The sequence below is a fragment of the Eurosta solidaginis genome, chromosome 5 (assembly GCF_040869045.1).
Source record: "Eurosta solidaginis isolate ZX-2024a chromosome 5, ASM4086904v1, whole genome shotgun sequence".
NCBI lineage: Eukaryota > Metazoa > Arthropoda > Insecta > Diptera > Tephritidae > Eurosta > Eurosta solidaginis.
This window is the reverse complement of record NC_090323.1, coordinates 246,929,149-246,953,939: the sequence shown is the minus strand read 5'-3', so window position 1 is coordinate 246,953,939 and position 24,791 is coordinate 246,929,149. Positions and strand designations below refer to the sequence as shown.

At 38.6% G+C, this 24,791-nt stretch overlaps 3 protein-coding genes and 1 long non-coding RNA gene across 17 annotated transcripts in view; 3 read left to right on the top strand and 1 right to left on the bottom strand.

The window, feature by feature from the left end:
• The first annotated feature begins 1,544 nt into the window (after positions 1–1,544).
• Mesh1 (Metazoan SpoT homolog-1) overlaps positions 1,545–24,791 on the top strand; it is a 30,835-nt gene continuing 7,588 nt past the window's right edge. The window contains exon 1 of one of the 4 annotated variants that reach the window (XM_067789403.1): positions 1,545–1,565. The gene's annotated coding sequence lies outside the window, so the exon portion shown is untranslated. Of the gene's footprint in view, positions 1,566–18,941; positions 19,160–19,323; positions 19,413–24,791 lie in introns of those variants that run through there. The other 3 variants (XM_067789401.1, XM_067789400.1, XM_067789402.1) reach the window with 3 other exon arrangements.
• LOC137253075 (uncharacterized) lies at positions 3,020–10,485 on the bottom strand. 5 transcript variants are annotated; one of them, XR_010953718.1, is made up of 6 exons: positions 10,176–10,485; positions 9,660–9,833; positions 9,356–9,587; positions 3,786–3,966; positions 3,392–3,715; positions 3,020–3,321 (listed from the first exon to the last, which is right to left on the bottom strand). It is a non-coding gene; the product is annotated as an uncharacterized lncRNA (long non-coding RNA). The 5 variants fall into 5 exon arrangements; XR_010953714.1 differs by lacking the exon at positions 10,176–10,485 and adding an exon at positions 9,882–10,168; XR_010953715.1 differs by lacking the exon at positions 10,176–10,485 and adding an exon at positions 9,882–10,168 and having other exon boundaries at positions 9,660–9,829.
• On the top strand, positions 11,274–17,379 carry LOC137253071 (protein transport protein Sec24C-like). Of its 5 annotated transcripts, none has more exons than XM_067789388.1 (9): positions 11,274–11,317; positions 11,973–12,449; positions 12,514–12,740; positions 12,801–13,017; positions 13,090–13,430; positions 13,484–13,771; positions 13,831–14,009; positions 14,065–14,198; positions 15,838–17,379. In XM_067789388.1, exons 3-5 carry the CDS (start codon positions 12,595–12,597, stop codon positions 13,399–13,401), a joined length of 675 nt encoding a protein of 224 aa, XP_067645489.1. In that variant the 5' UTR covers positions 11,274–11,317; positions 11,973–12,449; positions 12,514–12,594; the 3' UTR covers positions 13,402–13,430; positions 13,484–13,771; positions 13,831–14,009; positions 14,065–14,198; positions 15,838–17,379. The 5 variants fall into 5 exon arrangements, with proteins under 5 accessions (XP_067645489.1, XP_067645494.1, XP_067645492.1 ...); XM_067789389.1 differs by lacking the exon at positions 11,274–11,317 and having other exon boundaries at positions 11,923–12,137; positions 12,198–12,449; XM_067789390.1 differs by lacking the exon at positions 11,274–11,317 and having other exon boundaries at positions 11,923–12,449; positions 13,841–14,009.
• Pcyt2 (Phosphocholine cytidylyltransferase 2) overlaps positions 18,931–24,791 on the top strand; it is a 65,893-nt gene continuing 60,032 nt past the window's right edge. Inside the window, exon 1 of one of the 3 annotated variants that reach the window (XM_067789398.1) lies at positions 18,931–19,069. The gene's annotated coding sequence lies outside the window, so the exon portion shown is untranslated. Of the gene's footprint in view, positions 19,200–24,791 lie in introns of all 3 variants that reach the window. The other 2 variants (XM_067789395.1, XM_067789396.1) reach the window with 2 other exon arrangements.

Here is a 24,791-nt window from a genome sequence, read left to right as displayed (position 1 = left end):
GCAAGCTGCGGTTGCAAAGATATTCCTGAGGCGGGAAAGCCCGCCAACACAGGTCTATGGTTGAAAAGGTTGGCCACAGCCCTAAATTGTGGAATAAAACGGACCGTAATTGAAGAATAATGAGGAATATTATACAACGAAGCGAGTTATTAGAAGTTGTATACCACAGTAGCAAATAACGATGAATATGTGGGCATATATAAAGTAGCAAATAATGAAGAACAAAGTTGCATAAAACTGAACAGAACGTTTAGCTGGGTTCAGTTGCAACATGATCTTAAACGCACAAGTACCTGTGACTAGCGAGATGTGTCTTGATGCGCAAGTGGGTTATTACCATGATTAGTGAAGATGTATCTTGCGAGTGTTTGTGTCGTAAGTACTTGTGAGCATCACTGTCTGTTATTACCACCAGATAGTTTTATTCACAAGGAATTATATGACACTCTCACTCTATGGAACATTTAAGTAGCTATTCATGAGGAAAGACACTTGCGCTGATAGATTACATCGGTAGTTGGTTCACGGCGAACGAGCGTTTTTTGATCATAACATGTGGTGCATAGCGTTGGAGGGAGGTGCCGCCTTCAAACACTGTCTGAGCAAAATGAGCTCTGTTGTTAACAATGTATTATACATTGTTGTAACACTGCAGGACAGAAAAGGTTGGTCACATTCCTAAATTGCGACAAAACACAAATCTCGATCTGATTGACCTGACAATTAGATACCCGAGATTATAAAGTCAATGAAAGATGGAAACTGAGGCAAGCACGGAACTCGCGGTGCAGTTTCCGTGCAACCGGGTGCCATTACCCGAAAATGGAAGAGGAGGGTAGATAGTCCTTCTCGGCCAAACCAAGGCTGGTGGACTTGAACACCCCAGCTCACCGATTGGTACCAACTTGTTGCGCCGAAGATCAACGGACATTGATCTGTGTTTTACACCGGAGGTAGGTCTACGAAGACAGGGACTCCTGTAAGCACTTATCGACTGATCGTGGCCAACTTGATTGACAAGCATTTAGTTACGTTCCATTGAGACTTGAGCGAGATACGGATAAAAATTTAACATGCAAATGCAACAACAACGTTGTGATCCTGATATTTATCTGGTTCAATTTCTGATCCGTATAGCAGTTCTGTTCGTTTCGTTTTCTGTAGTAGATTTTTTGACAGCTAACCACTTTTGAGTTGGTAGCACTCATGGCTCAACTATATGGTTGGTTCATCTCTACAGAAACAACATACATTTGTTCACATTGCCAAAATCAGATTGTTGCTGTTAGAAGAATGGAATGGAATAAAAACATAAAACTTAGCAGCATTTATATGTAGTAAGAAAATGTTGTAAATTCGTTGGTTTCATTTTAAGTTTGCCATCTCCTTCTGACAATCCCTACTACAGTGATATGAAAAAAATAAAATCAGCTGGTGAGATGAGCCAACCATATAGTTGAGCCATTGTAGCACTGAACTAAATATGTGTACATTTGTGTATACATAAAAGAATTCGCCATATTTAAAAGCAAAAACACTGAAAGAGTAAACAACTTGAAGATGATGTAAGGAAAATAAATAGTTTGCTTACGTGCGAAACTATTTAAATGTTAATAATTCTATCGGTATCTTAAAATTTTGTGTACGTTTCTTCTTATTTTCAACAAAACAGATGTTTTATATTAGTGCTGCCAGTTCTCATAAAGTTGATCCAAAAAAAAAATTCGCAAAATTTGTCAGAAGTTTGCAAAAACTACTACGCTTTAGTTTACTGCATTTGTATTGTATTTTTGCGTGCATTTTCAAACAACTGCAGTTACACCCCTACAAGACAGGTATCCGTTCCCTAATCGATTACTTAATAGTCACCAATAACTTGTTCACCAATTATCGTCTTAATGACTTTTACATTGCTGTCGTGAAAAAGGTAACGCATGCGCTCTCTCAAAATAGTGTACGTGTGACTCGCTTTCTCGCTCTTACCTATTGTGTTTTCGACATTCCTTCTCGCTCGATGTTATTTACATTTTTAAGTTACTTCATCAGTTATGTTTTCGTTATCGCTAACCAAAACATATGCAACAACAACAACACGGGTAACTGACCTATCGGTTACCCGTATCGGTTACCTTCTGTCAATTCGCTTTTTATATGAATGAAACGCGTCCTTTTTGTTTAAATAATATTTAATTCATAAATAATGCATGTTTAAAATAGTTTTTACATTTAAAATCATGTCCTATTATTCTAGTAATATTTACATATTTACATTTTTATATTCATAAACTATATAAATACACTATTCATGCGGTGGTGGTGTTGCTCATTATCAGTTTACAGAGTCATATTAGTTTGGTAGGTATAGTAAGATCAGACGTAGCGGAATATAGGCAGCATGTCAGGAGCATCACCAGAATCCAAATAAGCACTGTAATTCATTTCGTCATTATAAATAACTTGTAGATGCCACATAGGTGTAACCATACTCTGAGTATATTTCCGTTCAGATCTTGTAGTGTACAACGAGCAAACTTTTCATAAACATGCACACGTAAACTTGTATTTGTTCTAAATTCTTCACCACATTCGAAAAAAGATGGTCTTTCATCCATTGTTTTCTCATGTTCCTGTGTTTGCGTAGGTACCATTGTGATGCAAGTTCTTGATTACAATATGGACAAACAGTTAATTCTAGACTTTTCGTTGTTACATCAATTGTTTCAGCGTGTTGTGCATGTATACTAAAATTCATACTTGAATGTGCTTTAGTCCCAATGGCATAATTTACATTTTAAATACTGACTATTGGGCATATGAGAAATCTCATGGTCCAATAATTTGTTGAAGCTTCGTGTAGCTGTATGAAAATCCAACAATTTTTAAATTGTAAATGTTCTAGCTTCTCTAGACGATAATAATAATAATAATTTACATATAACGATGTACCAGTGGCTTTTTATGCAGCTGACGCTGGATGAAGCATTGGATTTTGTGTTGCAAAGTAGGCGACATATGTTGCTGTTGATGGATGCGCATATTGCGAATATGTTGGTGGTTCACTTGTCATTAATTGATTAGAAGTTTCAACTTGTTGCGATTCTTGTTGTTGCTGCTGGCTGCTGATGTGGTGTTAACGTCTGTTGTACAAAATTTATTGTTGGTGTTGTTATGGTGCTGGAAAGCCTTCCGATATTGAAAGTCGTTGATTAGTGTAATCTCCACGTAGTGAACTACTCCCACGGCCGCGTCCCCGGTAACTATTACATTTGAAGGCCCTTAAGTTACAGGCATAGTTGACATCGCTTACATAACCGGTTGACTCTAAAGTAAAAACCAAAACAAAATATTAGAATCAGTGTTAATGAATAACATGTTTAAAGTAAGCTCTTACAACAACGTGATTGGCGGCTACATCCTGGAGTGCAGGATAGTGGTTCACTAGTCATTAATTGATTAGAAGTTTCAACTTGTTGCGATTCTTGTTGTTGCTGCTGGCTGATGATGTGGTGTTAACGTTTGTTGTACAATTTATTCGGGTGATTGCACATATTGTTGGTGTGTTATGGTGCTGGAAAACCTACCGATATTGAAAGTCCTTGATTAGTGTAATCCCCACGTAGTGAACTACTCCTGTGACCGCGTCCGCGGTAACTATTACATCTGAAGGCGCTTAAGTTACAGGCATAGCTGACATCGCTTATATAACAGGTTGACTCTAAAGTAAAAACCAAAACAAAATATTAGAATCAGTGTTTATGAATAACATATTTAAAATAAGCTCTTACAACAACGTTATCGGTGGCTACATCCCCGTGAAAGTAGTGTGGTGTTCCTCCTTGTATAAACGTAGATACTGGATGTGCTCAACCGTGCAGTTTTCTTCTAATTTGAGCAAATGTATGTTCTTACAGCCACAGCTGGAATATTTGGGATATTTCTATCCTCACATCGTCAAAATCAAATTACCTAGAATGAAAAAGAAACTCATATCAGTAAGAATAGATTAAAAGTTTTTAATATAAGCCGAAAAGTGTTCCATAAATAGGGCTCCACACATAGCTCTTTTCCAAAGACACAAGAGAAATTTCAGATAACTAGAATCAGGACCTGGTAAAGTAACTTCAAAGGCGATTTAGTCGCCACTACTTCGTATGCGCATTTCTCTGCGCTCCCTTTCGGCATGCATCATTAATTTCGTCATTACTATAAAGGCCATCTTGCTCACAGTAATCCAACAATCTATTTGTCCGCAAATTCGTGGAACTAAATTCCTAATGGAAGGTTCCTCTCCAAAAACTCTGTTTACAGACAGTCTTTCGCCGTGAAAACGAGGGCAGTGAAATATTACATGTTCTGCGCTTTCCAATTCGGACGGACAGCTTGGACAGAAAGGATCCTCCTCTATCCCACGCTTATGTAGATATTCCTTGAAGCCACCGTGCCCGCTCAATATCTGTGTGAGATGGTAATTTAGTTTGCCGTGTTTTCGCTCGTACCATTCCGCTATATTCCGGACTAGCATGAGGGTCTAGCGCTCTTTTCTCGAATCTTCCCACCGTTCTCGCCACCTAACTATTGTTCGTGACCTTGCGCTTTTCTTAGCATCTTCAGATGGTCGGCTGAATCCAATGGCATACAGATCGGCCATTTCACCTGAAAGTAGATCTACTGGGATTTTCCTGGATAAAACATGGATCGCGTCGTCGGAACAGCACATGCTATTCGTATAGCAGTAATGCGGTAGGCTGCTAGTATATCTTTTTGGTGGACCATTTTAGATCTGTGCCATACTGGTGCTGCATATAATATTATAGAGCTGGTTACGTTGGATAATAGCTGACGGGTAGCTTCGCTTGGGCCGCCGATGTTGGGCATTATTCGCGTTAGGGTTCCACTAACTCTAGAAACTTTGTCCCACACCGCCCTGAAGTGCTCCCTAAAAGTTAGTTTTGAGTCAATGATTACTCCTAGATATTTCAAGGAGGGCTTTGAATTTATTTGATAATCTCCTATGGTTAGGACCAACTCATCCACAGTCCGCTTTGAGCTCATCAGAACCACTTCTGTCTTATTGCTAGCCATCTCCAGCCCCGTGTTCGTCAACCACTCCTTTATTCCTCCCACGGCGTCATTACATAATGCTTGGAGCAGATCAAGTTTCTTGGCCACTGCTACTACGACAATATCATCTGCATAGCCGACAATTTCCGTGCCTCCGGGAAGGTCGATTTCTAGCACCCCGCCATACATCGCATTCCAAAGAGTTGGACCTAGAACAGATCCCTGAGGGACACCGCCCGTAGTGTTGTGCTTTCTTAGTCCCTCATCTGTATGAAAAGGGAGTACTTTGTCGCTTAAATAGCTACAAATTATTCGGAGCAGGTACGGAACTTGTCTTGGGACACCCAAAGTGCACTCACGCTTCTCATGGCTCCAGCGGGTTAGCGGCTTCCTAGAACTTAAGCCACTTGCTGCTTCTAGATCTGACATCTGTCAGCTGGAGTCTTAGCCCGGCAAGCACAAGGCACGAGCACAGAATGAAATCGATCGTTTCTTCCTCCAACCCGCACTTCCTACATCTGCTATCACTGACCAAGCCTAATTTAAAGGCATGTGACGCCAGAAGGCAGTGTCCAGTAAGAATACCCGTCATGAGTCTAGTCTACAATTTAATGATAATGAAAATATAAGAATCAGTGTTTATGAATAACATATTTTAATTAATCTCTTACAACAACCTGATCGGTGGCTACATCGCCATATAGGTAGTGTGGTGTTCCGCAAATTGACATTAGCAGTAATATTATTTACATAAACATAGCTTGGTATTTGTGCAGGCCTCAATATAGCATACATTGGTTCAGTTCGGTGTGCACCAGCCACTGGTACAAACACTTTTGAATGCATAGCTTTCATATAGGATGGATGTCCAGCAGTGCTCCGGTTGTGCCAATATGTAATGGGCTGCTCCGTCTCTTGGTACGGCTGTATAGGTATAGGCGGGTGCAATGTATTACTAGGCTCAAGATCGTATGGTACATAGATGGCTCGAAGACGCCAGAGGGGATTGGCGCCAGAGTTTTCGGACCCAGAACCAAAATATCAGTAACTCTAAAAGCACATCCGAGCATTTTCGAGCGGAAGTATTCGCCATAAGTTAGTGCGCTAAGCTGAACCTTCAGCGCTGATACCCCAATGAAACAATTGCCATACTCAGTCAGGCCCCACTAAGGGCATTTGCGGCGTTCGAAATAAAGTCAGCACTGGTCCTTCAATGCGCATAAAAGCTAAATCAATTAGGAGCACACAACGTAGTACTGTTGCCCTGGGTCCTATGCCACAGGGCAGTAGGGGGTAATGAGCAGGCGGACTCAGTGTTTAATTTATTGCGTCCCTCCCACAAATTGTCATCCTCCCAGCAGATCCTTGCAGCGGGTCTGCGCCATACTCTCCTCTTCCGGGAAGGTATCGACCCCAATCCGGGTCCTTCTCCTGACCCCAGTACTGAGAAATGGGTTTGCTGCGTTTGCCGGAAAAGAATCTTTTTAGGACGGTCATATATATAAGGGCCTGAAATATTTCAATGAACTTCCTAATCACAGAAAAAGTAATAATAACTTCAATACTTTAAAAAAAAAATTTATTGGAGCATTGTAAAACCCTTCCAATAAGATAAAGTTTTTGTCCTCTTATTTTTTACATGATATATCCGATACTGGAGCGCGGAAAGGGAATGGTAATATTAAAAATAAAATAAATGTAAGGCGCGATAACCTCCGAAGGGATCTAAGGCCGAGCTTCTCTTCCAATTTGCGTCGTGCTTCTCTTGATTTTTCCCTACAAATTGTCCGGACGGGACCTACATGTTTTATGCCGACTCCGAACGGCATCTGCAAGGCAGATGAGTTTTCACTGAGAGCTTTTCATGGCAGAAATACAATCGGAGCGCTTGCCAAACACTGCCAAGGGGCGACCCCGCTTAGAAAAATTTTCTTCTAATTGAAAAATCTTATTTCTAAAATTTTGATATTGCTTTGCCCGGGATTTGAACCCAGGGGATACGGTGTGATAGGCGGAGCACGCTACCATCACACCACGGTGGCCGCCAGAATTCGGTATTTCCAGATGATATTTACTGTTGCTGATCGGCATCACTCGCATTCCGACAGCATTAATATAACAATAAAATTATATAATGTGTAACAAAAATAACGAAAATAAGGCCAAACAAAAGTTGGAACAGGGGGGATTGGAAACACGCCCTTTTCAACCTCCCATTATATGTTGAGCTGTGCTGACCGGAATCTTCATGCATTCCGACAGCGTCTTTACTAAAAGAAGTTGAGGGGTGATTGGATACACGTCATTTTCAATTTCCAACATCGAAAGACATGTTTAGCTGTGTTGATCGGAGACTAATACATTCCGACAGCTTAAAATACAAATATAATTGAAAAATATAAGTTCCAAATTTTGTTGCCTTAAGCTGGGAGCACTGGAGGATTGGAAATGCGTCCTTTCCAACCTTCCTTTAATGAGTGGCTCCCAGACTCGTCCCTCTGTCACGCTAGTAAATATGCTGATCGGAATCACATGGCATTCCAACAGCATATTCAATAGAAATAAGTGATTATAACAATGAATTGTACTTAGTAGTTTAAGTTTTAGGCCTAAACAGCCGTAATAATAAATAAATTAAATTAAAAAAAAATTAATACTCTTGTCAGTGTTTCACGTGCAAGGGATGGTTGCATCGGACAGGTTGCTCTGGGCTAGATTCCAAAATCCAGCGTCCTCGTAACTTTTATAAATATTTGTGGCTCTTGCTGTTCACGGCCTCATTACATTATGAGGAAATACGGCACCTGAGAACACAGCCGTATGAAGCTAAAAAACACAAGCATGTCTTCAGTGAACTCCACAAACAGGCGTCGGACCTCTATGCCGGTGATTCCTGTACTCAAAGAACAAAACTAGCAGAGGAGGAACGCACTCTCCCTAGGGAAACGAGAGTAGTCACTCTAGCTTAACTTCGAGCTGGATAACGTAACAGGTTAAACTCTTACCTATCCAGAATCAACCCCGACATACAAAACATTGTCCTGCTTGTAATGTGTCCTCACATGTCACCAACCATCTCTTTAACTGTATTGTGGAATCAACGCCTCTAACACTCCTCTCATTATGGCCCACCCGTGTTCAAACAGAAAGTTTCTTTGGACTCCCGTTAGAGGACATTGATGACAATTTGTGATCGGTCGCACCTATTGGATGGGGCGAAGCACTGCTACCACTACAACAGCAGGCGGACAACACGGAGAGAGGCAGCAACTGCATGACCCATCGATCCCGAGCCGTTCCTGCAATTTGGCCCACAGGGGCATTTATTAGCAGAAGGGAGGGAAAAGAGAGAACACTGGCGCAATATGCCAGGCCTGAGTCAATCTAAGTTACTGTTAGGGGGTTACAGCACAACTCGATATAGGGCATTAATAGGCCTCTCAAAAAGATTACCTAAGAACCCCAACGTCTATTCTTACAAGACACTGTAGACTGAACAGTCACATGCAAAAGCTGGGTATAGTATCGAACAACACATACAGATGTGATAGATCAGCAGACGGTGGACCATATCCTTCTAGATTACGGCGCAATTTCAAGACGTAGGGCTAAGTTTATGGGCTCACCATGGCCAGAGCATTCCCACATTTAATCCCTCAAGCAAAGAACACTGCTGGGGTTCATCAAGGAAGTCGGCCAGGATGAGGTGCTGTGAAGGAGATGTGCAAGTCACTGTGCAATCCTCAATAAATGATCTATCTATCTACGTTCCGGTAACAAGCACCATTGTGGTACTAGCCCCACCATCTCGGGAACTATTGATATGACTACATTAAACCTTCTAGGGATTGAATATTAATAATGCCGGCAATGCGAAAGTCTGCTAAAATGTACCATTCTCAATGGAATGCTCGATATATAATTTTCCACGTTTTAAAACAGTGATGAAAAGAGCAAAATTTACAATAATTTTAACTGGATGTGGGTAGTAAGGTGTTGATGTCCTCTCTTAACGCAATGTAATGACAACTGCGATGCAGGGAAAATGACAAAAATCTTGCAAATCTACTGATTATAATTAATTTTTCCTCCCCTTCTATGCAGTTCTATGCATACATACATATGTATTGTTCTCTCCAAACGCTAATTAAAAAAATTAATTGGTTTTCACATGAACTTCGAACTCTGTCGTATCTGCATTCTTCAGTTGATTATCAACAAAAGCATGACAAATTATCACTAAAAAATTCATACATTTTGCTTATATATTTAATATGGTAGCCAATTCACTTACCCTTTCTGGTGCGATGATTCCTGGACAATCGGGCCTGACTAGACGCGATTTTTTTTTGCCTTAAGAGAGCGTGCTTAACGCGAACCCTATCATGTTATGGCACACCTTTGGTGATGCAAAAAATCAAAGAAATTTCTGCTTCTAATGCTACTAGGATAGCAGAAGCAGCTCCCGGTGGCACCACATAAATAACAGTTGCATGCCGATCAGTTGCCTTTTTTGCTCCGGCTACCTATTCAGTTTTAATTCACATTACATTATCTACTATTGCAATTTTTAATCACTACAAATCAATATAAATTACCGAAGCAAATACTGGAAAACCAAGATGCGTAGTTCCACCCTTTTTTAGGGAAACACATCCAACCAGTTTGGTACCGTATTCCAAAGCATGTTGCTTGTAAAGTACCTTGTTTTTGTAGATTTCCTCTGATTTTGGCATATTCTGAGCTGAATCGCAACCCGGCGGAGATGCTATCTAATAGAATAATATAACATTTTTTTTATTATTTGAAAATGCACATACGTATGAATGAAAATCAGAAAGTAAATAATGTTGTTGTTGTTGTAGCGGGTACGTTCCGGGAACCATTAAGGTACTAGCCCGACCATATCGGGAGCGATTTAGTTGACATAAAACCTTGTAGGCCATCCCGTCGATTCTATACAACCTAATATGGTAACGATTTAAAAGACGGTGCACAACCCAATTTTTATCAAAAATTATCAAACGTGGAATCAAAAGGCGCGCCTCGAGCTCCGTTTTTATTAATATTTTATATTTTTAAATTAGGTGGTGTACCGTCTTGTAAAACGTTACCCTTAATATTATTTTGGGCGCAGACCGCCAACGCAAAAAGATGGTCTCTGCAGCAATATCTTTAATTTCCGTCACATGTCACAACTCAAATTAACTTAATGTTATTTTGGGCGAAGGTCGCCAACGCAAAAAGGTGTTCTCTGCAACAAAATTTTTAATTTCCGTCACATGTCACAACTAAAAGCACAACATATTTTTCGTTGTAAACAATTTATATTTTTTTGCGTTTCAATGTTTTCCGGAATAATTAATGAACTGTCATTTCGATGACAGCATGAAACGTCGATGTGTTAGTGGAGAGCGAAAAAAGCTTTGAATGTGTTGGTGAACTGGTTACCTCCGTCTTGTAGGGACGCAATAAAAAGTCGTCATCCGATGACATGTTTACGTCCGCACGCTACGAATTTTCCATGGCGCAACGAAACAAGGAGGCAGCATGGAACAGCTGATTATAAACTTTTTTTATTTGATTTGATACATCAACTTCCGGTGCAGTACGATTTTGACATTTGTCCATCGAATTTACAAAAACAATGTTCATGGAATTTTTATTTATGTTGGTAGGTATGTCACCATGCTGCCACCTTGTATCATTCCGCTATGGAATTTTCAATACAAATGGCCCTTGATGCTTTCTGCTTGTGTGGTGGCCGAGCAAGCGACAATCACCTGATACGTGCCATGGCACAACCATTGTAAACATTACCAAGTAGCGCAACTAACAGCTGATCGCTCAAAATTTGCACACACACACAAACATCACTAATGGCCATATTACGGAAATCTTAGGGAAATTGAAGTTACATTTTTAAACAGACATAAAATGCTATAATTTTGGAATATATAGCATCTAGGACACCTTAATTGCAGTAGCCCTGCAAAAATCGTGTGACCAAAAACGCACACAGCCACACGAATTTTTGACAGGGGTGACGATTTGGAATGAAAAATCCCCCAAATGAAATAGCATGTTGACAAATTTAGCTTTCCCACAAGGTATCGTGCTCTCTCGCACCTATTATTTTTATAGGGATAGCAAAATACGTCATTTTTGCGTTCAAAAAAATCCGCCATTTCTAATTCAGCAGAGACAGCAAAACATTTGGTGGTGGAAAATTTTTTCAATTTTCAGAGTTTTAAGTGTAATATCTCCGGAAAGATTTAAACTTAAGAGGGAGTTCTCCAGATCACAAATATATATATTTTAAAGTGCGCAAACTTATAACTTAAAAGTTATTTGGTGTTAAAGTTTGCAAATTTCTATACAAATTTTATATGTGTATACGTATATATATGTGGCAGAGCACAGCTTTGTAATGTCATCAATAAAATATATATATATATATATATATGCATGTTGCTACAAAAGCGCGATTGATTTAATAAAAACATTTATAATTAGTAAAAACAATGCAAAAATGAAATGTGAAATATACAAAAATGCAATTTAAGTTTATCGTTGCTAATTTATATAGATATGTATGTGGATTAAGGTTTTGAAAGATGTGTAAATTGTAATTTAAAGTGCTATAGGAATTTGCTAAATTTGCAAACTTTAACAACAAATAACTTTTAAATTATAAGTTTGCGCACTTTAAAATATATATATTTGTGATCGGGAGAACTCTTTCATTTGATACCAAGTTTTACCCCGAACTCGGGGGGTGCTATTCTAAAATTTTCCCAGTCTTTAATATACAATGATTTTTGCTGTTTATTTCGACAAACATTTTTGATTTGATTTTTGACGCGACTGGTTACTCTTGGCCGTTTATTAACTAAATTGATAACTTTCAGGATGAAATCCTCAAAGCAGCTGTAATGAAATATGGCAAAAACCAGTGGTCACGTATTGCATCACTGCTGCACCGCAAATCTGCCAAGCAATGTAAGGCACGCTGGTACGAATGGCTTGATCCTAGCATAAAGAAGGCAGAATGGTCACGGGAGGAGGATGAAAAGGTTTTTATTTTGCCAAATTAATGCCAACACAATGGCGTACAATGGCGCCGATTATTTCAGAGGGTTAACTGGCACCAATTGTTCACACCAAATTGTTAGGTACAGGATTCGCCACGGGTAGGTGAGGTTGGCAATCACAACCCCTTGAATCATTTTGGTCGGCAGGTATGCCGCGGATATATTCTTGGCACTTGTTATTGATGGCTTTTATGATGCCACAAACACAACCTGGACAGACGCCAATGCTCAGTCAACCACCCAAGCCGGGTCAACCCCCAATACCCGGACACGTCCGGACGTCCCAGTTATAATGTATGCTAATACAACTAATAATTTACAAATTTGCTGATTATTATTTTTGTGTTATTTTCTTTAGCAACCACCTGCACCTGTTACTGGTAAATATCAACAGCCGCAACAGTATGATCAAGCCCAACGCCGTTTAGATCCCGATCAGATGCCAAATCCGATAAGCATTATCATTGAAAATCAAAATAGCGCTGGTGGTGCTTTTATTATTAATGAACAGGGTTTATTACCACCATTGGTGACCACAAAATATGTGGTAGAAGATCAGGGTAACTCCTCGCCACGTTACGTTAGGTATCGATAATCGAAATTAATGTTTTGTTTGGCAATTACATTGATCTTTCTTCTTTGCAGGTCGTCTTTGTATTGCATACCTGCAACAGCTGATTTATTAAAAACAACAGCTTTGTCCATTACACTTACCGCCTCACCAATGGTACGAACGGAAGAGGGTGAATATGAGCCACCCATTGTAAATTTTGGTGAATTGGGTGCAATTAGATGTAATCGTTGCAAGGCTCATATGCAACTTGTAGATGCTGGTCGTCGTTTCCAATGTCTAATGTGTAAAGTAACAACAGATGGTAAAAAAAAAATCTTTCACTTTTACTTGTGTTCATTGATCAATATTTTTTCTCAACAGTGCCAACTGCATATTTCCAACATTTGGGCCACACCGGACAGCGTGTCGATAAATATGAACGTCCTGAACTTGTATTGGGTACATGAGTATTTGTGTAAAAAATGTTTGGGTACCGATAGCTCTCAAGGTAAACCTCAAGTCATATCCAACATCAATGCCTCGCATTCAATTGTGGACGCTGTACGCACTACATTGGGTTCACGTAGTATGGACAAGCATATTGTTGATTCCAGTGGTAAGGCCACAATTTCAAATGATGGGGCAACAATTATGAAACTATTGGATATTGTGCATCCAGCCGTAAAACTCTAATCGACATCGCCAAATCTCAAGATGCTGAGGTAAGTTTTTTGTTATATTAGAATGTGTAGAATAAAAATTTTTCTCTTATCAGGTCGGCGACGGCACCACTTCAGTAGTACTTTAAGCAGGTGAAATCTTAAAACAAGTTAAACCAAATTTTGAGGAAGGCGTGCATGCACGTATCATCATTAAAGCTATACGTAAAGCATTATAATTATGCATGACCAAAATATGACATGGCTGTACATGTCGAAGCGCCAATCAAAGGAACACCAAAGTGCTTTATTGGAAAAATGCTCTGCCACAGCAATGTCCTCCAATGCCCAAGAGTATCAGAAAATTGTTAATGCTGAATGGCGTCTCCTGTACAATAAACTAGGTAAGTAAGGCGCCAATGTTGTGTTTTCTAAACTACCAATTGGTGATGTTGGTACACAGTATTTTGCAGATCGTGAAATGTTCTTTTGGTGTACCAGAAGAAGATTTGAAACGTACAATGAGAGCTTGTGGTGGTGCTGTTATGACTGAAGCTAATGATATTAATTCAAGTGATTTGGGTCAATGTGATTACTTTGAAGAACGTCAAGTTGGTGGTGAACATTTCAACATTTTCCAAGGTTTGATAGTGGGTTTGACATTAATTTCATTTTTATAGTTTATAATTATTTAAAGGTTGCGTTAATGATAGAACATATACATTGATTTTACGTGGCGGTGCCGAACAATTTTTGGAAGAAACTGAGCTTCGTTACATGATGCTATAATGATTGTGCGGCGTACAATTAAACATGATTCTGTTGTTGCTGGTAAGTCAAAATACAAATTGAAAAAAATGTATAATCTTAAATTGTTAAGTAATATTATGAAAAGATTGTGTCCAACTCCGGAAGAAAAAACTATAAAATTTGTGTCAGTGAAATGATAATTATTGCTTTTGGTTGTAGTTTTGAGGCATCGTCTTCGAGTGCCTTCTGGTCGTATATGCCGTTTCTTTTGCCAACTACCTGTAAGGCGTTAAACTGATCAGTAACGTCGCCGTGGTCTCGTTCAGTGTAATGTGTAATGGCGACCCCAAGTTCCTCGTGTAAATAGGGGGTGGGGCGGGATGGCTTAGGAGGTTTAAAGTGATGATATTAATCGTTCCCGAGATGGTTGTTGTTGTTGTAGCAGTGCGTCGCCCCACCTAATAGCCGCGACCGATCACAAATTGTCATCAATATCCTCTAACGGGAGTCCAAGGAAACTTGCCGTTTCAACAGGGGTGGACCATAAGGAAAGGGGTGTTAGAGGCGTTGGTTCCACATTACAATTAAAGAGATGGATGGTGTCATGTGGGGACACATTGCAAGCGGGGCATACATTTTGTATGTCGGGGTTGATTCTGGATAGGTAAGAGTTTAACCTGTTACAGTATTCAGAACGAAGTTGAGCTAGAGTGACTCGCTTTTCCCTGGGGAGTATGCGGTCCTCTTCCGCAAGTTTTGGGTACTGTTCTTTGAGTACTTCACCGGGCAATTCCTAGCATAAAGGTACGACGCCTGTTTGTGGAGTTCACCATGGACCTGCTTGTTTTTTTGCTTCATACGGCTGAGTTCTCAGGTGTCGTATTTCCTCATAATGCTTACGGAGATTACTCTTTAAGGTCCTAAGTGGTGTTGGATCAACAATCAGATGTCTGTTGGGATGCCCAGGTTTCTGGGTATTCTACAGAAACTGTTTGGTTAGCATTTCATTTCTTTCCCTTATTGGGAGTTTTCTCGCTTCATTGTGCAGGTGGTGTTCCGAGGACATAAGAAGGCAGCCCGTAGCGGTTTTGGGGGCAGCATTTTGGCAGGCCTGTATTTTCTTCCAGTGAGTAACCTTTAGGCTTGGCGACCATATCGGAGACGCGTACCATGCAAACGTCTATTTATATTTACCCCCAGTACTGCCGATTTATCGAATTATATTAAATGTTTGTTACAGCTCTGGGTAATGTCATATGGTCGACATTTGGCGCGGCCATGTTTTAAATAAGGTCACCAATGATTTGGTTGGTGACAATATCAGGTTTCGCGAGGCGACAAAACTGGAGAGATTGGGGAGATAGCTGTTTTTTTTTTTTTATTACAAAGCTCATCGATGTAGGAAACAATAGCATAGGCGTAGAAGCAAAAGTGACTACTTGTGGTAAAGGTAGCTATTGATATGTAGAAGTTAAGCAGAAGTTTGAATATGAGTTTTTTAAGTTATTGCAAAAAAAGCGTTGAGGATTTTTATTATCTTACCAGGTACCTTCGTACATGTTTCTATGAATGAAGAATAAAACCTACTCAAACTCAATTTTGACCAGGACAAAGCCGCTGAGACTTCGCTATACTTTAACATACAATACGTTACCCCATTTTAGCACAACTATCATTTTTTGATTTTATTAAATTTTATAAAATGTTTCTTCATCTACAGTTCCATTTCGGTATTGGATGGTAAATATGTGGAAGAAATCTATGCGCGTAAATCGCAACATATTATCTTGGTCGAGCGTTTCTTCAATAGCTCTCTAGTGGTGATAGTGACAGCAGAGAAACCCAACTGTTTACAAATGTTACACTTCAAAAAGAATCAAAATGTCTGCCATTGCGTCTACGGCTCAAATACCCACAGTATATAAATGAATCGAACGCACTTAATTGTCTGCCTAACGGATAGTATACACATTCATCAAATCGAAAATATTGCACCAAACGAACTGGGTCTGAATACTGAAACAGTACACATATTCAAAATCGATGAGAAGGCCGTGATGATGGTATAGGGTACAGCTAAAGCTTTACAAACAGCAAAAATTGCTGGCGCCAAGCAATTGGAAAAGGCAGTGAAGCATTCATCACACTGTACGGATGGTGTAAAGTTAGAAACTGCTGTTGTAACAGCTGCCACCGACACAACGGTCATCTCTACTTCGCCGAGTAACGGCTCGTCCGACTATCTATCGAAGACAGTATAATCATATCTTTTGCCAACACAGGTTAGCGATGTGCTTGCACAGGAAAATATTTCAATTGGAAAACAAAAACCAATTAAGAGAGTTTATTTATTATTAAAGTATTTACTTTTCTTTATATCAACAGTATTAATTTAAGTTGCAATATCACGTACATATATAATAAGGGATGTGATACGATTGCTGTCGGAATTAGATTTGAAACCAATCAATACTCCTGCTAAGGGTTGTAGAATTATTGCTTGAATAATTAGATTTAGAACAATAATAAGTCTGACTTAATTACAAGTCGTACATTTTTAAATTCATCAATTACGACAGCAATCGGATTCTACGACACCTTTGAATATTCTTGATCTAAAAAAAGAGTAAACCTAATCTGAATTTCTACTAAGCTTTAAGTTGTAGATTATTCAAATAATTGGAGTTTTTTCTAAAGCTTAAAATTATTTTCTGCTCGCTTAGAAAAGATTTCAATTGGAAAACAAAAACCAATTAAGAGAGTTTATGTTATTATTAAAGTACTTACTTTTCTTTATATCAATTGTATTAATTTAAGTTGCAATATCACGTACATATATAATAAGGGATGTGATACGATTGCTGTCGGAATTAGATTTGAAACCAATCAATACTCCTGCTATGTGTTGCAGAATTATTGCTTGAATGATTAGATTTAGAACAATAATAAGTCTGACTCAATTACTAGTCGTACATTTTTAAGTTCATCAATTACGACAGCAATCTGATCCACGACACCTTTGAATATTCTTGATCTGAATTTCTACTAAGCTTTAAGTTGTATATTATTCAAATAATTGGAGTTTTTTCTAAAGCTTAATATTATTTTTTTGCTCGCTTAGAAGAGATTGGAAAACAAAAACCAATTAAGCGAGTTTATTTATTATTAAAGTTCTTCTGTTTTATATGAACTGGATTAATATAAGTTCCAATTTCATGTACATATATAATAATATTGAAAATAATAAATATTGAAAATTCAATTTTTTTGGTTCATATTTTATTCATATGGCTGCTCCAGGTAAAGTAAATCTGCAGGTAAAATTCACGTTATATGGCGGTTATATAAATGGTAAAACCGCAGTAAAATTGATTGTCAAATGGCTCGAAAATGTAGAGTGAAATGACGGAAAAATGACCGCCATTTGACGAGCATTGTGACGTGTGTGAGCAGCACAGTGCTATGCTCACATCCTATAAGTGGGAGCGGAATGCACGATCACATTAATAGGAACGAAACGGAAAATTTGGTCACAAAAGTTCATCACGCCCATGCAAACGTGACTATGAATATAACCGCTGCAGAAAGTCACAATGACCGTAAAATGACTAGTAAAATGACGTGGAGCGTTTTTGCAGGGAGTTGAAAGAAAATGTTTGCTTATACTCAAGTATTTAATTATTTTTTCTAAATTTTTCTTTAATATTGATGCAATGATTGATCCAATGCAACTCTGATCTTCCTACTGTTCTTCATTCCACTCTATTCGAGTGCCTATTTTCACGGCCTGCGAGTGCCTTCCACTCTATTCGCAACATAACCTCGAATTAAGCTGCCAAACTATATAGTAAACAATGGGCACAACGATATAAGGTGGCAGCAACGGACAGCTGATTGTAAACTATTTTTGATTTGATATATCAACTTCCGGCGCAGTACGATTTTGACATTTGTCCATCGAATTTACAAAAACAAAGTACATGAAATTTTTATTTATGTTGGTAGGTATGTCACCATGCTGCCACCTGGTATCGTTCCGCCATGATACGCGCACAACCACCCGTTCCTATGGTTATTAGCAGCAGTTTTTGTGCCGTTGCCAGCTAGCAATACATTTTGCTAAACAAAGTTTGGACAATTTAAAGGGAGACAAAACGTTGAGATATTAGCCGTGTTTTTTTTTACACGTAAATGTCTATACGCTTAAACTTTATATGGACTGCTAAGCGTCAAACTTTAAATACACCTCTGAAATTGTTGCGCATAAAATGTATACTACTAAATTTCAATACGCAATATACTCAGATGTAACTGAAATATGTGTTTTTGTTTCACCCTCTACACTAATTCCAGAGAATTTCTAATTCTATGTGTGTCCGCAATTCATCGCAACTGATTCAGCTATATGTTATACCCTATGGCCATCAGAGGGTTGTGTCTTCGCTTTTCGGTACACCCTGTGGCTGTAGCTAGTTATTTAGCCACTGCCGCTAGATGGATCTCCTAAGCATTATCTAAGCGAGGATAGGCGTTCTTTTTTTCGCGCAAACGTAAACGTATACGCGTGTATATGACGTTCTCAAAGTGTCAAGGCGCCTACAGTTGTACGCAAATCCGTCTAAAGCATTCTTTGCACTTGGGTGGGCAAAAAACAAAAGACCTGTACAAGCCCTTAGCAAAATGCAACGTTTTTTTTCGAAAATAGTTGTCAAAGAGAAGGGGAAGTTGTTATTCGTATAATTTCATTCTTCTTCAACGCGATACAAGTGATGATTTTTAATGGAAATTAATAACAAATAATAGTTAAAAACAAGTTTTATCTTTCTTTTTATAAAGTGTTTGATTACCTCTGCATTTTTTTATAAGCACAAAGTGATTTTATCACCCAAATTAAGTGAATTTTGTTTAAAAAATTAACAGAATCGATTTTCCCCGATCGGGATTGGTGATTAGTGAGTGACTTTTCTTTGCCAAATAAATATAGTAAATCAAAAATTAAATACAGATTAACATATAATACCGCAGGATTTGGTTAATTAAAGGTTAGACTTGCTTTATATTGAAGGAATTATGTATATAATGGTAAGATAAGAAATTTTCGATTTAGTTTTGAGGCCAATGTAGACATGTATGTCAATATGTATTGAATCTTGTGATAATATATATGTATTGCGGATTCTGTGTGGGGTAGGGTAGGTGAGTGGGTCAACTGCATTGAGCAGCAGACACAACGTGGACATTTTCTATTTTATTATGTACATAATTTCTTTACCTTTGAAAGTTAGACATACATAGGTACGTACGAGACAGCCAGCCAAATTTCTTGACAAGGTCTAGAAAAAGAAATACCTATTGAATTCATTAATACTTTAACATTGAGTTGCATAATGCGTTTCGCACAATATACCTATAAGTTCGAAATGACGTGTAACTGTCTCAAGTACAATCCGTTTTTGGACATTAAAGTACAAATTTGCGTGCTCTGAGTCACATACTTAATTCTTCCTTAAGAGGAAGGCAGCCTTTACAAGTCTTATAACTGTCGACTGCTAATGCACGTCCTAAAATGTTGGGTGTCAGGAGGCGCGTTTTGGCCTAAGTATAAATAAACCGAATGCGGAAATAAATAAATAAATGCGAAAAATTTGCGATTAGGAGACCTCGGGAAGGCTTTTGGACGTTTACCGATGTTGATGGTACTATAATGGATAGGTATTGCCCGGAAAATAGCTATTAAGGTCCTTTTACGAATTGGAAGAAAGTTTTCGGAGTTGCACTACCACAGAAAACGACTCTAGTTTTAGATTCGAATTTTAATAATCTCAACCAAATTTTATCTACAATAGTTTGGCCCAAATACGGTGCAGATATTGACAAAAACGTTTCTGACTTCAATGCCACCATTCACGCTATTCTGGAAAGACATGTAGCGTAAACCTGTTTCCACTGAACTAGTCCAAATATGGTACACCAAAGAACTGAAATCTTTCCTTCAAGCTGTACAAGAAGACGGGTTCACACTCCGACTACTTGAAGTACTCTATATTGCGTCATAAATATTTTGAATTAAATAAAAAGTGTTACAATACCTATCTCTGTGCGATGAAAAAGAAAATAACTTGAAATCCGAAAGCTTTCTATGATTTCGTGAACTCTAAACGTAGGGTTAAAGGATTTCCTTCTGGTATGTAATACCGTGATGATTTCTCTAGCGACGATCAAGATATTGCTAACTTATTTGCACAATTTTTCAAATCTAACTATTCAGCCGAATTAATTTTTTGTCTAGCGAATACCCGTATCAACTTAACGCAATTAATATTCCATCTCCAGAAGAGGGTCTTACATATTTAACTTCTTTGAGGGAATCTTATAAATACGGTCTCGACCTAATTCCCACATGTTTTCTCAAAACATGTGCTGAACACATTTATCAGCCCCAAACTGATTTATTCAACATGTCACTAAAACATGGAGTTTTTCCTGCTGTTTGGAAGGCATCTTTTCTAATACCCCTCCACAAAAACGGCAGTAGGTCATTTGTAGAAAATTATCGAGGTATTGCAAAATTGTCTGCCATCCCAAAGGTATTTGACGCCATTGTTACCAATCAGCTAACATTTTCCATTTCTACATTGATTGCAGACTCTCAACATGGATTCTGTAAAGGTAAATCTACCATTATCAACCTACTTGAATTCACAATCATGTTTCTAATGGATTTAGAGAAAATCTTCACACCGATGTTATTTACACTTCAATGCCGCTGAACATCAATAAATGTAAATCCATGTGCCTCTCTCGGAGATCTTTGCCAGCAGCCTCTTACGTAATTGATAATTTTTGTCTTGTATCAGTAAATTATTTTGTTGACTTGGGAGTCACGATGGATGCTAAACTTAGTTTCAACCTTCATATTATGACTACTGTCAATAAGGCTAGAGAGGTGTTCTATCATTCGTGAAGATATGGTCTAAAGAATTTAATGACCCTTATGTAACCAAAGCCCTTTTCACCACATTAGTTAGACTGATACTAGAGTACGGATCAATAGTCTGGAATCCGCGATATCAAGTTCATGCAAATAGGCTTGAGTCAATACAGAAGCAAATTTTACTTTTTTCTTTAAGGAATTTTCATTGGGACTCTGCGTATTATCTTCCACCTTATACTAGTCGGTTAAAGCTTATCAATCTTCCAACTCTCGCTAGTCGTAGAGAAATGCTAGGCGTATTATTTATGTCTAAACTACTGAATGGACTAATTTCTAGCCCCTTTCTTTTGAACGAAGTAAACTTCAATGTCCCATCACGAGCGTCAAGACGTTACAAACCTCTTCTTTTGAGGCAGAACTAATTTCGAATTAAATGAACCTTTCCTGTGTTTGTGTCATGATTTAACTCTCATTCGAATTCATTTGATATAGCGGATTCACCTTTTACTATAAGGAAAACTGTCCTATCCTATCTCATAACAAAATAAAAAAAAAAAATCTTTATATGCTAAAAGTAAGCATTAACTTATTTAACAATGTACTATATGCATAATGTTCCACTGTTATGTATATAATACTCAGCTGAATATTTTTATTCTGTAGCTGAGCAGTTTTAGATCTCGACGCTTAACAAACCTCCGCCTATCAACAACTCGACCAAAACAAAATCCGTGCGTCATGCGGATGCGCCCCTCGTGTCGGTTGGGCGGGCTTTGGATCCGTTGGGTTTATTATTATTATTATAATGTACAAGCTCGACCACAGCAGGAACGATTTAAACAGGGGCTCCCACGGGTAGGTTAGGTTGAACATAAGGTTGGATGCAAATGACCCCACATAACACTAACCGTCCTTTCGATTATTAAGAAAACCAACTTTCCTTACAGCAAAATCCGTTTTGACCAACCTAGCTGAAACGGCCGCTGTCCTTTAGAAGAATTTCGATGAAAATGTTTCGAGTCGTCCCACGGTTTATAAGCAAGAACAGCAGTAATCGTCTGTCAAGCATTTCATTAGGTTTTCTAACTTTGAGTATGTTACGATGTTCAAGCATCTGAAAAATTCATCACGTGGCAGTTCTGTGGTATGTTTGGAACTTCCGTTCGGCAGTGATGGTGATCGGTAAACATCTAGAAAAAAGGTGCACACTTGTCGATATGGATTGTTATTGTTGTAACTGCGGGTGTTGACTGTCTTTAGCCGAATATAAATCCACATTATTTATTCATTTTGAATTTGGAACTTTCATAGACAAGATATTCAAAATTTGCATTATTTTCTTAGTTTCTAACATTATTTTAAAAATGTTTCAATCGTTTGGATTTAATTCCAGTAGAACTTGGGAGTATCCTTTGAACAATGTATGATTTTTAGAAAAAACTTTCTTCCGGCTAATTAAAACATTATTTACTGATTTATTCTTTAAAAAGAACCTTTTAATAGCTGTATGATAAATTGTCCGTGTTCTGCATATTTTTGTTTATTTGTTGTTTGATAAAATTTCTCAAAAAATAATTCACTTGCATTTGGAAATTACAAAAAAAAAAAAAAAGAAATACAGCCCACGAGGAGAATAGGGTTAAAACTTTTTGTGAGAAATGAATACAAAACAAGAGAGATGCGTGCCAGAGGATGCTAGGACGCACGTGGGGTCTATCACCCAAGCTCTCTCATTGGGTATTTACGGCAATTGTCAACCCATACTTTTCTTGGTCCTTGTTTGGTGGACAGTGAAACAAAAAGGTACCTATGCCAAAAAACTTGATGGGGTATGCAGATACCCAATGATAAGTATAACGGCAGCCCTAAATATTACCCCGACAGCAGCATTGCATGCCATTCTACACATCCCGCCTGCCAAAAATATCGCATTAGCAACTGCAACAAGGATTAAGGCCTCGGAGCAGCTTGGGTCCCGGCTGTATGGCCATAGCAGTATAGCGCAATCTAATATCAGGCAACCGGAATATATGGTCCTGTGCCTGAGCTCAAAATGATATCTTGGGGCCACAATGGAGCCGGAGCGTTAGTGTAAGTGTGCAGAAATGGAAGAACATACTCTACACGTGTATATCGACGGTTCTTAATTACCGGATGGGGTCGGGTCTGCTGTTCACTGTGTCGATCCAGAAATAAGTAGATCCTACAGGCTGCCAGATTACATCAGCGTCTTTCAGGCAATTCTGGAGGAAGGTTGCTTAAGCTGCAGTCTCTTCAATACATATATTGATAGTCAAGCTGCCATTAAGGCAATAATCTCACACAGTACTTCGTCAAGAAGTGTCCTGGAATGCAAAGAAGCATTGGAAAAACTTCGCTCAGGCCGGGCAGTACATCCATACTGGGTTGTTCTTGTGTTCACAACGCTTCGCCATATTGAATGGGTGCGACCACTTACAAATTTCCATCAGAGTCCTCTAACGGAAGTCCAAGAAAACTAGCAGTTTCAACAGGGGTGGACCATAGTGCGGTTGGTGTTAGAGGCCTAGTGGTCATATATATAATTTTAAATAAATAAATAAAATAAATAACAATTGAAAAGATGGTTGGTGTAATGTGGGGACACTACATTACGTATGTCGGACATACATTACGTATGTCGGGGTTGGTTCTGGACAAGAGGGAGTTTAACCTGTTACAGTATCCAGAATGGAGTTGGGCCAGGTTGACTTGTGTCTGCCTTGGTAGTGTGCTTTCTTCTTCTGCAATAGTAGAATATTGTATATTGATAACGGGGTTCATCGGGCGCGTACTGGCAAAAGCGTTTACCGATCCTGTGCGGATTTTGCTTGGCCGTTCTCAACCTCGTCGGTATCAAGCGACTGTAATGGTAGGTGCGGGATCTCAACATAGTTTTGTTGTTGTATTAACGACAAAGGCACTTCCCGAAGGTTTGGTGGAGTGTTATCGTTGTTGCTGGACCTTTGCCGGATATAGAGCCGGTACGTTCCGGTAACAAAGCACCATTAAGGTACAAACCCGACCATCTCGGGAACGATTAATATGACCACATTAAACCTTCCAGGCTATGACCACATTAAACCTTCCATGAGGAACTTGGGGTCGCCAGAGCCTCGCCTGCTAAATATGTGCATGATACATTCATATTTGCAACAGAAATTAGATGGATTTACAAAAAAAATAACTTAAAGTGATGTGAAACTATTTTTAACACGCTTATATAAGCTTCACTTGTATGTTTGTAACTCTCTCGTCTAGGCTCGCAAAGAGAGCGGCAATTATTGAAGAAGGCTGTGGTTAAATAACAAAACGAGTTGTTCTTAATAGCGGAGACTCGAACCTCTGTGCTACGGCGTGTTGTTTACCTTTTTTAAACAATTTTTTAATAAAAAATTGACCACTATGGCAGTAAATAATTGTCAATGTGTTGGTTACATTTTGCGTTTGCCATTTCCTTTTGACAATAATAAAGTGAAATAAAAAAAATTAAATCAGCTGATGGGATGAGCACACCATATGTGACCCGGCTTATGAAAAGGTGGCTTATGACTCAAAAAAGAAATTGCGAGAAACAGCTGTTAAATATAAACAATGCACTTCTTCAGTTCTTAGTAGTAGTATTTTTTTTGAGTCATAAGCCACCTTTTCATAGGCCGGGTCACATATAATTGTGCCATACTATACACGTAAATCTATTCACTGTATGCCAACTTAGATTT